Source organism: Rhinopithecus roxellana, chromosome 9, assembly GCF_007565055.1.
Source record: "Rhinopithecus roxellana isolate Shanxi Qingling chromosome 9, ASM756505v1, whole genome shotgun sequence".
Classification (NCBI taxonomy): domain Eukaryota; kingdom Metazoa; phylum Chordata; class Mammalia; order Primates; family Cercopithecidae; genus Rhinopithecus; species Rhinopithecus roxellana.
In genome coordinates, this window is record NC_044557.1 from 576,575 (window position 1) to 591,609 (window position 15,035).

The 15,035-nt window shown below is 54.2% G+C and overlaps 1 protein-coding gene across 1 annotated transcript; it reads left to right on the top strand.

Annotated features, from left to right (window-relative positions):
* Positions 1-771: 771 nt before the first annotated feature.
* ZNF703 (zinc finger protein 703) lies at positions 772-5,268 on the top strand. Its single transcript, XM_030938133.1, has 2 exons — positions 772-1,449; positions 2,371-5,268. The coding sequence occupies exons 1-2, from the start codon at positions 1,207-1,209 to the stop codon at positions 3,895-3,897; spliced, it is 1,770 nt and encodes a 589-aa protein (XP_030793993.1). The 5' UTR covers positions 772-1,206; the 3' UTR covers positions 3,898-5,268.
* The last annotated feature ends 9,767 nt before the right edge of the window (positions 5,269-15,035 follow it).

The following is a 15,035-nucleotide window of genomic DNA, read 5'->3' on the forward strand; positions in this document are numbered from 1 at the left end:
TCCCTGGGGAAAGCTAGTGCTTTTTCCCCGGAGTGAGAAGGATGGCGGGGCGGGGGAGTTGTGCCGCCGAGCAGCGGTTAGAGAGAGATCCCCCCCTCCAGGGACACCCGCCTCGCCCGTGATCTCGGTCCCTCCTCGTAGCAGCTGGGCGCTGTACAGTGAGGAACTTTACGACCCTCAGCAGGACACGGTGAGAAGCCTGCAACACACCAGACACCAAGCCTCTAACGCAGGGCGCAGGCACAGCGCGCATAGCCTGGGGTCCCGCGCTTGGTCGCCGACCTTGTCACTCCAGAAGGGAGACAAACTTGCAGGCTTCAGAGAGGACGGGCTGAAAGTAGTTGGAGCTGCCTACGCCGCGTCCCGAGAACAGTGGGTGCCTCCGAGGCTCGGGCGCTTCCAAGTGAACACACCAAGGGGAGGCCAAGTAGGGGAAGGAGAGCAGGGCCGAGGAGGGCCTGAGCAGCTCCGGAGAAGGACCCGGGCTCCCGAGGCGAGGCCCGCCCCCAGGCGGCCTCTGGGAGAGGCTTGGACTCCAGCGTCCGGGAGCCCGCGCCGTGCGATCCCTCCCACCCCCCACCCCACCCCACCCCACCCCACCCCACCTCGGACACATACGGCTGGCGGGGTGACAGCCCCCGCCAGCATCACCCGCCCCGCCCCCCCATCCAGTGGTGAGAAGGGAGAGAGGAGAGAGAACGGCCGGAAAGGAGGACGGGGCGCAGAGCTCAGGGTCCCGGAGAAGTCCCGTCCCAGGAGGGACCCCAGGGCGAGGAAGGACCAGTCGGGGTGAGGGGAGGAACCCCGGGAGCGGCCGAGGCCGAGGCGGCGGCGCCGCGCGGCGCGGCCCCTTTAAGGCTCTCCCCGCCCACCGACTGAGCCGGCCTCCGCCCGCCGCTCTCCCCGCCCTGGGGTCCCGGCGAGAGCTGCGATTGGGCGGGCGCGGCAATCCCTTTGAAGTGTGGCTGCCGATCGCGGCTATTTGACGTGCGGCTCGCGGAAGGCGAAGGTTTTTGTGTTGCTAGCCGGGGCCAGCGGCGGTGGCGGCGGCGGCGGCGGCGTCGGTGGAGGAGGGGAGGCGGCGAGGAGGCGCAGAGCCCGCTGCACCGCGATCGACGCTGCGGAGCGAGCCCACCCGCCCCGGGAGCTCGCCTCCCCGGTGCTCCCCCGCCCTCCCCGCCCCCCCAGCGGCGCTGCCTCCTCCAAATGAGCGATTCGCCCGCTGGATCTAACCCAAGGACACCCGAAAGCAGCGGCAGCGGCAGCGGCGGCGGCGGGAAGAGGCCGGCGGTGCCGGCAGCGGTGTCCCTCTTGCCACCGGCGGACCCCCTGCGCCAGGCGAACCGGCTCCCGATCAGGGTCCTGAAGATGCTGAGCGCTCACACCGGTCACCTCCTGCACCCGGAGTACCTGCAGCCGCTGTCCTCCACTCCCGTCAGCCCCATTGAGGTCAGTACCCGGCCGCTGCCCCCCGGCGCCGGCCCCATTCCTCCCACCGCGGCCGGGACCCTGACCCAGCTCCCTGCGTCCCCGGGCTCGGTGCGACGCCCAAGTCTTGTCACGCCGACGGGCTGAGTGATGAGGGGCAGAAAACCGAGGGATCAGAGCCCACCAGGGCCTCCCCAGGCTTCCCCGTGGAAGGATCTCCTTCCACGCTTGCCCTTCGGAGCTCTGTGTTTTCTCTCGGATTGGATTTGCTCTGGAGTCCCCTCTGGGTCCTTTACTTTTCCTCTGATCCCCAGTTTCCAGCCAGGAGGTGATCTCTGCTGGGCCTTCCCCGCTCCCCACGCCGGGCTGTTTTCTTTGAAGCCCTGGCTGCCCAGGTCCCACTCCGCCTCTATCCCAGCCGATGAGGGTGCACGGCGCCCGGGCGCTCCCGATCCCGGGTCTTTCTTCCTGCCTCTTCCCTGGGTGCCCTCCCCGGGAGGGAGGTGCTACGGAGAGAGCGCCAACTGCAGCCCCTCCTTTAGAATCCGCGCTCCCGGCTCCTACCCCGCTGCGCCATTGCCAGAAACCCGTCCCAAGCGAAGTTCCCCTAAACTAAAGGAATAAGTTTTTTCCTGGGCCTGGAGGAGGGGGACATTAGAGGGAAGTGGCGAGTCACAGCCCCGACTCCAGAGACGTCACCTTCTCCGGCAGGGGTCCTGGGTGAACCCCTTCCGCAGGGCCTGCAGCGCACCCCGGGACCCAGCGGCGGTGTGGGCGCAGTTCCGCCAGATGCCGCGCCTGGCCCGGCCCTCGCTCGCAGACCCTCTAACCAGGTCCGCCCCGCCCCGTGGCGCCGCCGCCCAGCTCCCCGGGCGCTCCCGCTCGCCCCGCAGGCCTCTGGGTCTCACTCCTTCTCCCTCCCCCTGCTGCTGTCTCCCACAGCTGGATGCCAAGAAGAGTCCCTTGGCGCTGCTGGCCCAGACCTGCTCGCAGATCGGCAAGCCGGACCCGCCGCCGTCCTCCAAGCTCAACTCGGTGGCGGCAGCGGCCAACGGGCTGGGAGCGGAGAAGGACCCCGGCCGCTCAGCCCCGGGCGCCGCCTCTGCGGCCGCGGCCCTGAAGCAGCTGGGGGACTCCCCGGCCGAGGACAAGTCCAGCTTCAAGCCCTACTCGAAGGGCTCCGGCGGCGGCGACTCCCGCAAAGACAGCGGCTCCTCCTCGGTGTCTTCCACCTCCTCCTCGTCCTCCTCGTCCCCGGGAGACAAGGCGGGCTTCAGGGTCCCCAGCGCCGCCTGCCCACCCTTTCCCCCGCATGGAGCGCCGGTCTCCGCGTCCTCGTCCTCGTCGTCGCCCGGTGGCTCCCGCGGCGGCTCCCCGCACCACTCTGACTGCAAGAACGGCGGCGGGGTTGGCGGCGGGGAGCTGGACAAGAAAGACCAAGAGCCCAAGCCCAGCCCGGAGCCGGCAGCCGTGAGCCGCGGCAGCGGTGGGGAGCCCGGGGCGCACGGTGGCGCTGAGACCGGGGCCTCCGGGCGCAAGTCCGAGCCGCCCTCGGCGCTGGTGGGGGCCGGCCACGTGGCGCCGGTGTCTCCCTACAAGCCGGGCCATTCGGTGTTCCCGCTGCCGCCTTCCAGCATTGGCTACCACGGCTCCATTGTGGGTGCCTACGCCGGCTACCCGTCTCAGTTCGTGCCTGGCCTGGATCCTAGCAAGTCCGGCCTCGTGGGAGGCCAGCTGTCAGGGGGCCTAGGCCTGCCGCCCGGCAAGCCCCCCAGCTCCAGCCCGCTCACCGGGGCCTCCCCGCCCTCCTTCCTGCAGGGATTATGCCGCGACCCCTATTGCCTGGGAGGTTACCACGGCGCCTCGCACCTCGGGGGCTCCAGCTGCTCCACCTGCAGCGCGCACGACCCAGCCGGGCCCAGCCTGAAGGCGGGGGGCTACCCGCTGGTGTACCCCGGGCACCCGCTGCAGCCCGCCGCGCTCTCGTCCAGCGCCGCCCAGGCCGCGCTCCCCGGCCACCCTCTCTACACCTACGGCTTCATGCTGCAGAACGAACCGCTGCCGCACAGCTGCAACTGGGTGGCGGCCAGCGGGCCGTGCGACAAGCGCTTCGCCACCTCGGAGGAGCTGCTTAGCCACCTACGGACCCACACGGCCCTGCCGGGAGCCGAGAAACTTCTGGCCGCCTACCCCGGGGCCTCGGGCCTGGGCAGCGCCGCCGCCGCCGCCGCGGCCGCCTCCTGCCATCTGCACCTCCCCCCGCCCGCCGCCCCCGGCAGCCCCGGGTCGCTGTCCTTGCGGAGTCCACACACTTTGGGGCTAAGCCGGTACCACCCCTATGGCAAGAGCCACTTATCCACAGCGGGGGGCCTGGCCGTGCCGTCCCTCCCCACAGCCGGACCCTACTACTCGCCATACGCGCTGTATGGACAGAGACTAGCTTCAGCCTCGGCGCTGGGATACCAGTAACTACAGCTCTTTCCTCCACCCCAGCCCCCTCACCCTCCTCCCTCTCCTTCCCCCCTCCCCACTTGCCGTCGCCGCTGCAACCTCCACTACTGCTTGACCCTGCCGGGATTCCCCACCCAACCCTTCCCCACCGGACTGTGTATTTATTTACTATAATGTTAGCTTACAAGCTGGGAATATAAGTGCATTAACGGCCCACATGAGTCAGTGGTATGCAAAAAGTCTGTGTTCCCCCAAATAATAATATTAATCCCACAAATAACGACATGATCCCCGCCCCTCTTCCTTTCTGTTATTTTCTTTTTCTTAGATGTAAGTTTTACATTTTTTATTCCTTTTCCTCTTTTTTTGGTTTTTGATTGGTTTGGTTTTAGGGAGAGGAGGGAGAGTTGGGGTCTTTGGGTTCCTCTAGACGTTTTGTTTTCCCTTCCTGGGGAGTTTCTTGCATGAGTCTTAAAACTACGTTTCCCCTTCTCTTTTTCCCTCTTCCCCCTTCATTCCCTCTTGTTTCCTTCCATTTGAGGTTCTGTTTTTGTTTTTTTGTTTTTTTGTTGTTGTTTTGTTTTGTTTCCTTTGTTGTACAAGTAACAGGAGATTTTTTTGTAACTCATTTAGGGGGTGGAGGGAGCCACCTGGGTGGCAGGGGCCCTGGAGCTCTATTGACCTGGTACACTGCTCCGGGACTCCTCCCCGGCCACCCTCCACGCATAGTGTCCTTGGTCTGGACCCTGTCCCCCAAACGTAGGGCCTTGCTCCCCTACCTTGCTCTGAGCACGGAGAGCCCTGACCCCACCAGCAGGCTCGCCCCCAGAAAGGCCCAAGTGGTCTCACAGAGCCTTGCCGTCTACCATCACCTTCCAGACTCCCGCCCCTAACACCCAGTGGCCACAGTGCGCCTGTCGGGGCACCTGGAGCGCTCACCTGGTTGAATTCAAAGTCCCAGAAGGCCCTGCTGGCGTGAAGCCGGCCCCTTACATTTTGCGAAGTGCTTTATAGTCCTTGTTTTTCTCTCCCTCGTGGGGGCAACGACCCCACCCCTGGCGGTAGGGGTGGGGTGGGTGACTCTCACTAGATCCCTCCAAAGCAGACCGGTGGCGATGTCAGCGGACATCACGAGCTCGTTAGCTGCGTTCGGGGAAGCTTGGGGCGTCAGGGAGCGCTCGGATCATGGCAGCCCCCGCCCTCTCCTAGGCCTGGCCCGGCAGAGCACCCCAGAGTAGACCCCGCAGCGACTGGGGTCTTCTCCCCACTCCTCCCTCCTTCTGGTCTGATGCGGCAGCGCGGGGGCTGCGGGGCCTGTTTGAGATGAACAGAGCTCTCCCTTGGTAAGACTTATTTTGTTAATAAATGGAATACTTGGCTATATTCACACCGTGGTGTGCTTCTCTCTTGCCTCGCCCACACTCTTACTTCCAGACACCTAAGCAGATGCCCTTTTTTTTTTTCTTGTTTAAAATGCCTTATGGTCTCCTTCTATGATTTCCGTTCAAGGACGAGTTTAATGCCTTTCCTCAAGAAATGGCGGAGAAAAAAGCAAAACTTCTGCCAACGCATTACAAATAACATAAAACCACCTTTTAATTTTTTTCCCCCAGTTGGTTATGTAGCTCCTAGCCTCACTTCAAAGGCCTTGACATTTCCTGGGGCCAGGGTGGAGGGCATGTGTAAAAGTGGATTTTCCTCTGGGCCCAGATGCGAGGTGCTAAGGGGGCTAAGAAGGGACCCCAGGACCCCAGCACCAAGGGCTCCGGCAGAAACTCCCACAGCGCGGTCCTGGAGCCCGGCGGCCTGGCGGGCAGAGACGACATGCCTTTGGCGCCACCTGGTGGCAGAAAGACGAGCAACAGGCCTCGGAGAGAAGCCGCAGCCGGCACCAGCCCCGACGGCACCTTGGTTCTTCCATCCTATGAACGCGAAGGATTCCTACCTGCTGTTTCTGTGGGGCATTTCCTCTCTCCTGACCACAGGGTAAAGGCATCTGCTGAGAGGGTTGCTTCTCAAGGCTTGGGGTCTCCCTTCAGCCATCGCTGGGTTGTCGACCTGGGTCATCTGTGCCCCGGAAACTTTTCGAAGCGGGGTTTGGGTTTTGCTGAGAAGATGCCACTTTTCGAAACGGGGTTTGGGTTTTGCTGAGAAGATGCCACGATGACTCAGGACCTTGAAGCCACTCTCAGTCCGGAGGAGTTGGGCCCCTGGGACTGACTCGTCCATTTTCTTGAGTTCGCACGACTGACACTGGCCTCTGCATCCTCCGGCAAGAAAGGGCGGGTGTTGTTTACCGACGTGTTGGCCAGGATGCCTGCCCCCTATGCCAAAGACAGGCCCTGCGCGAGTGTCCAAGGCGGGAGGAGAGAAGGGACAGCTCCGGCAGGCCGAGCCACGTGCAGCCCAATGCAGACTCGCTGCCCTACCCCCAGCAGCGACATGCGGGGTATGCCCACCAAGGCCCGGCCGCTCAGGCTCCGGCTGACCGACGCCAAGACCCGGCTCCATCCAGCCCCGGGGCGCACACTCCTTGCGCACGGGCCTGGGCGCGCAGGGTCACTTGGACGCGCTGCGAAACCGCCTCCTGCGCCTCTTCCTGGCCATGCTCCTCGTGGGATCTGCCTTTGGGGTTGTGCCGTTGCTTTTTCTGTAAGGATGCGACTTGGGAGTTCGTGCTCCGAAAGGTGCATGCTTTTGAAACGTCTGTGGCCCAAGGTCAAGTGCGGAGCGTAGGGTGGGGCCGCTTTCTATGCTGTTTTTGGTTGTCCACAAACTCGACGACAGACCGGGCGGAGTGTGTGTGTGTGTGTGTGTGTGTGTGTGTGTGTGTGTGTGTGTGTCTTTTACCAAATCTTTGGATCTGGCAAAAGGAAAGGGATCCTGGGCTGCTCCTACCACTGGGCACTGGGAAACCCGAATTAGAGAAAGTGCCCTGAGTCTTCCTGGGAAACCAGGATTATCCAGTTTTCTCGGGGTTCAATCTGGCCCGAATCTTTAAAAGAACGAAATGTAGCAACTCGTGGCCTTATTGTTTTTCTGTTGTTTTGTTCGTTATTATTTCTTTGCCATCTTCCCTTCCTCTGAAGGCCCCTCTTTCCTTCAGAGACCCACCCCCTCACCATGTTTTTTAATGCCTGCTAAAAATGATGGAAATTGCTCCCTCTGTAGGGCGACTTAAACTTTTCTTTCGTACACTCCAAGTCTTCAGACCTCCCTATCTAAAAACCAAAGGGCTCCTCTTGTTGGGAGGAAGGAAGGAAGGGATGTAGTATCTCCCCCAACCAGCAAATTCCTTATACCAAAAGAAACTGTTCTAAAGGGTGTTTGGCTTATACCATAGGTGTGAGAATGCAGTTAGAGAACTCCTTAGACTACAGAGTTTCCCCCATATAATTATTGGTGGCCTTTGGTGACTGGGAAGTTCACTGCAGGGCCTGGTTGGAATAGACTGCCCCCAGCTACCATTGTGGCCGCAAAAGGCAGGTCATGTAGTCTGGAGTGTCCAGTTCTACTCTGAAAAGATGGCTCTCTCCACCTAAGAAATGTGACGGTTTTAATAAGCTGATTAAAAGTTTGTTACTTTCAATAGCCTAATTCCCATTAAACAAAGTTGCCATCTTAATGGAGGTGATGCTCCCCATCCAGTGCTTATTTGCACAATTAATGCCTCCAGCAACCCTTTATTTGAGGGTCACCTCCACCTTCCATTTCTCCACCACCTTCTCTTCCCAGCCCTCCTGCGCCTCTTTCTCCTAATCTCTCCCAGGCGCCAGAAATGGGGCCCGTGTTCCCAAAGCACCAGGAAGGGTGGAAGCCACAGGGCTGGAACTTGAGACACTGGACGTTCCTGGCTCCAGGTCCTATTTTCACACCTCTTGCCTGGTTATTTTTGTGGCCTTGTGGCAGCCATGGGAGGAAGGGAGGAAAAGAAAGGGGAAAGACTCACCCTCAGATATAGGCTGGACTCAAACAAAATCGTGTGGTGTTAAGTTTTTAACTTCCCAACTGTACACCCGCAAACCCATCTCCTAAGAAATTCACAGCCCAAGTGGGAGGTGTGGGGCCCTTCCCCATCTTTCTGCAGCCATAATTGCTCTGCCCTACCTAGCATACCATGATTGTATCTCTGGGTATATGAACTAACTCCCTCCTGATGTATGTCTGGGTTACGGTGGAATTCATCTTACAATAATCCTGTGGCTCTACACTTTATTAATCATTCTGTAGGGGAAGCTGCACTCCAGTTTTCTGTTTGATTTGATTTCATTCATCCTGTCTTTTTGCAAAATAGATGGTTGAGTGCATCCGATAATGTATGGTTTAATTTGGAGCACTATGGGTTTGAATTACCATTTTCATAATGTGCTGTGCATTAATGTGTTACATCATTTATAAAGAGGAATGTGCTGGGTTTCAAACTTTCTCCTGAAAGCCAAAGTCACCTAAAGGAAACAAAGCCAAATCACATCAACCCATCTTCTTACCTCCCTGCCAGAGAGCCTCCTGCCTCCCCAACCCCAGTTCAATCTGCCAAAGCTCATAAAACCCAACATGAAGCCTTTGTATTCACAGAATGCAGGTGGGTGTCGAGGTTTGGGGGGAACTTTGCACATGGCTGCCCGGGAGCCGTCAATGGCAGTACAAAGCTCCCCCTCATTATTGCATAACAACAGCTTTGCAACCAACCCGATTTTCATTTTTTTTTTTTTCGGAGACCTCCAGTGGATGGCTCTTCGTCGACCCTAATCCCAGCACTCCCTCCCCAATGGCTGTAATAACACCAGCTGTCTGTTACTCAAACTCTGACTGAGGAGGAAAAAGCACTGATTATCCAAATACAGTCATTAAAGGGGAAATGTGTTTTTAGGACTGTCAGAGTGATTAATGAGGGCTAGCCGTCTTTGCAAATGCACTTGTTTAGTCTAACTGGCAGCTTCTATTTTCCTATTGATTTATTGCAGCCGTTGCCGGGCCTTGGTGTGTGCGAAGTCAGGGCACTTCACAACTGCGCCCTGTTTAAACAGGAAAAGCATGCACCATTTTGTCCAGGAGGGAGGGAACAGCCTAAAGTCTCTCCCGTCAGTTCAGTCTCCAGTGGCCCAGACCAACAAAGAAGACATTAAAAACCTGCGGCCCGGAGAGGGAAGGAAACTGCTTCTCCTGGGTCGTCCCCAGTCACTTGGTTCCAAGGTCAGTGGAGACACACCATGGTCCCTGGACAAAGCCCGCCCTATTGTGACACTCAGCATGCCCACATTTTCTCGGACAGTCCCCCCAAACCAGCTGTCAGCTGCTGAGTCCAAGTTCAGGAAAGGCCCCCAGCAGAGAGAAAGGCAGAAGAGGGAAATGCTGATGCTAGGTAAGGGGAAAAACATAAGCAGAGCCACCCCTGGAGTCCAGGGTAAGGCAGAGGGGTCATTGCAGTAAACTGATAGACCAACAGCTGGTTTCCACCTTTACAAAGAGAAGAAGGTGGAGTGACTTTTATTGCAGAGAGTGATACCGACTTCTTTCCACTTGTACATTTCATGTTTTGACAAAAGATGTAGCTAATGACCAAAATTGAGAAATGGCAGCTTGAAAATAGAGTCCCAACTATTTGAGGATTTCACTTCCAGGTGGCCATCACCAAAGCAAACAGAATTTACAGAATTCCTGTTAGGTGCCCAGCACAATGCTGGATACCGTAAGATGCAGAAGAAAACTCAGACAAAATTCCTGCCCCATTGAGCTGGGGGAGACAAGATGCACCCGTGAGACAGGGGGCAAGACTGCATTATACATAACTGCATTTCTGCTGATCTGAGAAAGTGCTAAATCATTCTGTGCAGACAGCGGAGAAGAGGATAGGATATAATAAGGTGCTAATTGTGCAGATCAGATGGTCGTGCCAGCCACAGGAGCTGGAGAAAGGAGAGCTCACTGGGGCTGATATAGGGAACCTGGGCGTCCCCAATTCCTCCTAAGCCCATACTCTTTTGAAGATGGGTGAGGTTCTCATTCTATAGTGATGAGAATGTTGAGCCCCCGAGTCAGTAATTTCCATTTCTAGAGCAGATCAAGGAACAGACTTAATTAAGGCTATATAAACACATCTGAATTTTCTTCTACCCTCTCTCTCCCTAATCAGCTTATTCCTTCCCGACAGCATTCCCGGCATGGAAATGGTTGATACGTCTTCCTAAATGAAAAATACCTTTCCAGGCTTTCCTGGGATAGTGGCATATCACCAGCATTATTAACACTTCCTAAAACAGAAAAAGCTGCTAGCAGATTTAGATTACATATGAACTGGGTTGCCTTTTTCTTAAGAGAATATAATTTGAACCTGTTGGCTGAGAGAAGGGGAAGAGACTATATATATCTTTTTTTTTCCAAGACGGAGTCTTGCTCTGTCGCCCAGGCTGTAGTGCAGTGGTGCAATCTCTGCTCACTGCATTCTCCGCCTCCCAGGTTCAAGCAATTCTCCTGCCTCAGCCCCCCAAGTAGCTGGGAATACAGGTGCACATCACCACTCCTGGCTAATTTTTGTATTTTTAGTAGAGACAAGGTTTCACCATGTTGGCCAGGCTGGTCTCAAACTCCTGACCTCATGATCTGCCCACCTCGGCCTCCCAAAGTGCTGGGATTACAGGCGTGAGCCACTGTGCCCGGCTGGAAGTGACCATATTTTATGAACTTCAAAATGGAGACAAAATGGCATACGTGTACTTTGATGAGCTTTAGGGCTCTCCTGGAAAGTCCAGAACATCTAGTCACTATGCACGTAGTAGAAAGGGCATTGAAATGAGTCAGAGAACCTAGATTTTGTTCTGGTTTCAAAACCTAATTGTCGTGTTTCTTTGAAGAAGTCACTTAGTCTCTCTGAACCTATTTTCCCATTTCTGAAATCAAGTCATTGGGCCTTATGGAAGAGTCTATGATCTTCTAAAATGTTGGAAGAGTGAAGCATTATGATGATGAGAGTTGCTTAGGACACTCTGTCTTTGACCCTTATCAAATGCAATTCTAAATTTCCTATCAGAACAGCAAACAGGGAAGACCCAGGAAAAGAAGGCTCATGATTTCACCTCAGCAATGAGTGAGTAGGGGGTGTATATATATACAAAGAGAGACAGAGAGAGATGGTCTCACTCTGTTGCCCAGGCTGGAGTGCAGTGGCTCAGTTTCAGCTCACTGCAACCTCCACCCTGGGTCTCAAGTAATCCTCCTGTGTCAGCCTCTGAGTAGCTAGAACTACAGGTGCATACCACCATGCCTGGCTAATTTTTTGTTGTTGTTGTAATTTTTGTAGAGACAGTGTTTCGCCCTGTTGTCCAGGCTAATCTTGAACTCCTGGGCTCAAACAATCTGTCCGCATCAGCCTCCCAAAGTGGTGGGATTACAGGCAGGAGCCACCGTGCCCAGCCGGAACACAGGAAGAATATTGCAATGCGGATCTTTTCACCCAGAGAACTGACTCCAACAAAGTGAATTATTAAATTTTTATTTAATTTGATGCAATGCTGTGTATAGGGCGATGTAGGGATTTCAGAGACTATGTTGGGGTGCTTAAGTGGGTTAGGAATTATTTAAAATAATTTTGAGACTGCTGTGAGGTTAAATCAAGGTCTACAAAAAGAATCAGATTTTTCATAGCCTACAGCCAGTAGCTTTTGAAAAATGGGGGAGAAGGAAGGAAGGAAGGAAGGAAGGAAGGAAGGAAGGAAGGAAGGAAGGAAGGAAGGCAGGCAGGCAGGCAGGCAAGAAAGCAGGAAAACAAGAAAAAAGAAATGGAAAGCAGACAAAAATTATACCACAGTTGGGGGAACTTCTGCTCTGAATGGGCAGTGGGTATCTCCACAGCTCTTTGGAACACAAAATAAAATGACTCTTCTGGAGTTCCAATCAGAGCCAAATTGTAGAATGAAAACGGCAATTTGGAGAATTCCCTTGCATGTCCCTTATCCTGTTTGCTCTCCTGGGTGTATGTATGTGCATGCATGGTGTGAGCTATAAATGTGGGCTTGTAGTCAGTTCACACAGCAATCAGTGTGGCTGTGCTCTCCCTGCTTCAAACATGGACACCACCAAAAATACAGAAAGGATAAGTCAGGCACACCCTAGGGCATCTCAGGAAGCATCATTTTGTGTGTACCATGGCACAGTTAAATATACGAATATATACTGGACATTTAATTCTTACAACAAACCTTCAGTTTCTCTTTATATGAAAACTAAAATTTACAGAGGTTAAGTAAATTGCCCAAGCCTGGGCGCAGTGTCTCATGCCTGTAATCCCAGTACTTTGGGGGGAGAACAAGGCAGGCAGATCACCTGAGGTCAGGAGTTCGAGACCAGCTTGGCCAATGTGGTGAAACGCTGTCTCTACTAAAAATACAAAAATTAGCCGGGCGTGGTGGCACACGCCTGTAATCCCAGCTACTCAGGAGGCTGAGGCAGGAGAATCACTTGAATCAAGGAGGCAGAGGTTGCAGTGAGCTGAGATTGCGCCACTGCACTCCAGCCTGGGTGACAGAACAACACTCTGCCTCAAAAAAAAAAAAAAAATGCCCAAGATCTCACAGTTCAAGAGCATGAAGCCAGGATTCTAATATGGTTCTGACTCTAAAACTCTTTACACTTAGCCAACCAGCTTCAGACTTTGTATGTTGGTGGGCCTGGATGCTATGGATAAATGGAATAAGGGGGCCTGCCCCTGGAAAGTTCTAGGCTGTGCCTGTGTGTGTTGGGACAAGTTGACTATGTACAATTCAAATGAAATTGGTCCTTCCCCAAACAAGAGCTGAAATGCTCGTCAGTGCAGTGGGTTTGACTCATTCAGTAAACATTTATAGAGCACCCACTACCTACTAAGTATTTTGGTCTGCTCTGGGAATTCAAAAGATGGAGGAGATACTGGCCTTGCCACAAGGAGTTTACAGTCAAATGGGAGATAGGTGTATAAACTAAGATATCACATTATATCCTAGCCCACAATGGCCAGGCACATTGGCTCACACCTGTAATCCCAACACTTTGGGAGACTGAGGTGGATGAATCACTTGAGGCCAGGAGTTTGAGACCAGCCTGAGAAACATGCCAAAACCCCATTTCTACAAAAAATGCAAAATTAGAGAGGCTTGGTGGTGCTCGCCTGTGGTTGCAGCTACTCAAGTGGGAGAATCACGTGAGCCCGGGGAGGTCAAAGCTGTAGTTTGCCATGATTGTGCCACTGCACTCCAGCCTGGGTAACAGAGCAAGACCCTGTCTCCAAAAAAAAAAAAGAGAGGAGAGAGAGAGAGAGAGATAATGTGCTAAGGACTCTATTAATGCCATTGCAGTAATCAGGAGTATAGGCTAGGTTATACGGTGGTAACAAATTAACACACAAAGCTCAGTGGCTTAACACAAAAAAGGCCTCTTTTTTGTTTTTTGTTTTTGTTTTTTCACTTATACTGTGTATCCATTGTGGATTGACAGGGACCTTTATCAGTCAGGGTTCAACCAGAAAAGCAGAAGCAGTAATATATGGAGACATTTATTTCAAGGTGTTTGCTTAGGCAATCGCAGCTAGCTAAGGGAGTTGGAAATCTATAGGGCAGGCAGACAGGAAGGGAAGATCACAAGCCAGCATCACAAGACACCCTGCTGGCTTGAGTCCTGTGGAGTCTCTTAGAGCAAGGAAGGCCTAAGCCCGCTTTTAAAGGACTTGCTTCATTAGGTCAGGCCCACCCTAGATCATTTCTCTTTTGATCAACTTAAAGTCAACTGATTAGGGACTTCAATCACATTTGCAAAATTCCTTCACAGAAGCACCCGGATTCTTGTTTGATTTGGTAACTGGGGACTGGAGTTCAGTCTAACCAAACTGATGCATCAGAAAGCATCAACTGTGTCACATAATTAATCAGACCCACTAACTGGCAGAGGAACACCCACAGAGGAAGAGCCAGAGCGTCTCACACGAACAATTACATGTTGCAGGCCAAAAATGACATATGTCACCTCTGCTCATAATCTTCTAGCCAGCACTGGTCCCACAGCCCTTCTTAACTGCAGGGGTGGCACATTGCTTCTCCCCAGTGCCCAGAGGAGGAGGAGGCCTGGAGGTGAGTCCACCCCAGCTGTTGTCTCCGAACCTTCGATACTGCCCTGTCTGTGGTCATTTTACTCTCCTCCACTCTCGTTCCCAGACTTTACCAAACAGAAGCCCCTTCCAAACCCACTAAGCCCTACCTACCTGGAGAAAACTTAAAAGCTTACATCTGAAATTGCAGGAAACACAAGTGCATCTGAGGATGGAATGCTCTAGCCAGAAGAGGCTGGCTCCACTAAGGTTAGGACAGAAGGCTCAGGCCTGTGAGACCCTGAAGTTCACAGATATTTGTGACCTTCTGCATACTTTGTAGTACTGAGACCTCCACCTGGTGGCCTGCAAAGGACCACCTATTTGAGCATGGAGGCAGCATATTGACAAGCCCTCCTAACGAGAAGAATAGGCACCTTTGATTTACCGGACTCTAACATCTTGCATCTGTGAAACTTACAAAAAGCAGAGGATTGATTCAAAGTGATAATGATCCATGGTCACTGCCAAACAAGAGCTGTCAATATAATGCTGCTGTAAGTTCAGATGAAGAAGTCTGAGCATCCCAGACCAGATATGAGCCTTTTTCTTTCTCTAACATTTATTGAGCACTTGCTGTGTGCCAGGCACTGTGCTGAGCACTTTGCATAGAAGCTTTCCTTGAATCCTGGCAGCAACTCTCTGCAGCAAGTCTATTGTTGGATGTATCTTGCCTAAGGCCACAAAACCAGTAAGCAGTAGAGGCAAGATTCCTCCTAAGGCTATCTGGTTACAAAAACCTGTCTACCTGTGGCCAGGGCCACGCTCCACATACTATTGTGCAGGCGATGCCCCACAGGACAGCATCTGGCTAAGGGAACAACTGGGGGCTCCACAGACACCGGGCCTGGGACTGCATGAGCTTGAGAGGGGGCCTTCTTCTAAATCTTCCAAAGGTGCCACGTGGCTGGGGGTAGGATGGGGGATCCCCGCTAACCTCTGGCCCTCTCTTCTAAAGACCACAGATCAGAAAGGAGCCCTCCAATTCCCTGATTGCAGGCTCATCTCCTGATGGTCACAGTTGAGCCTTACAGTGAGTATATAC

Coding starts and splice junctions, on each gene's coding strand:
- ZNF703 (XM_030938133.1), top strand. CDS start 1,207: ATGAGCGATTCGCCCGCTGGATCTAACCCAAGGACACCCGAAAGCAGC. Junction 1,450..2,370: donor CTCCCGTCAGCCCCATTGAG/GTCAGTACCCGG, acceptor TGTCTCCCACAG/CTGGATGCCAAGAAGAGTCC.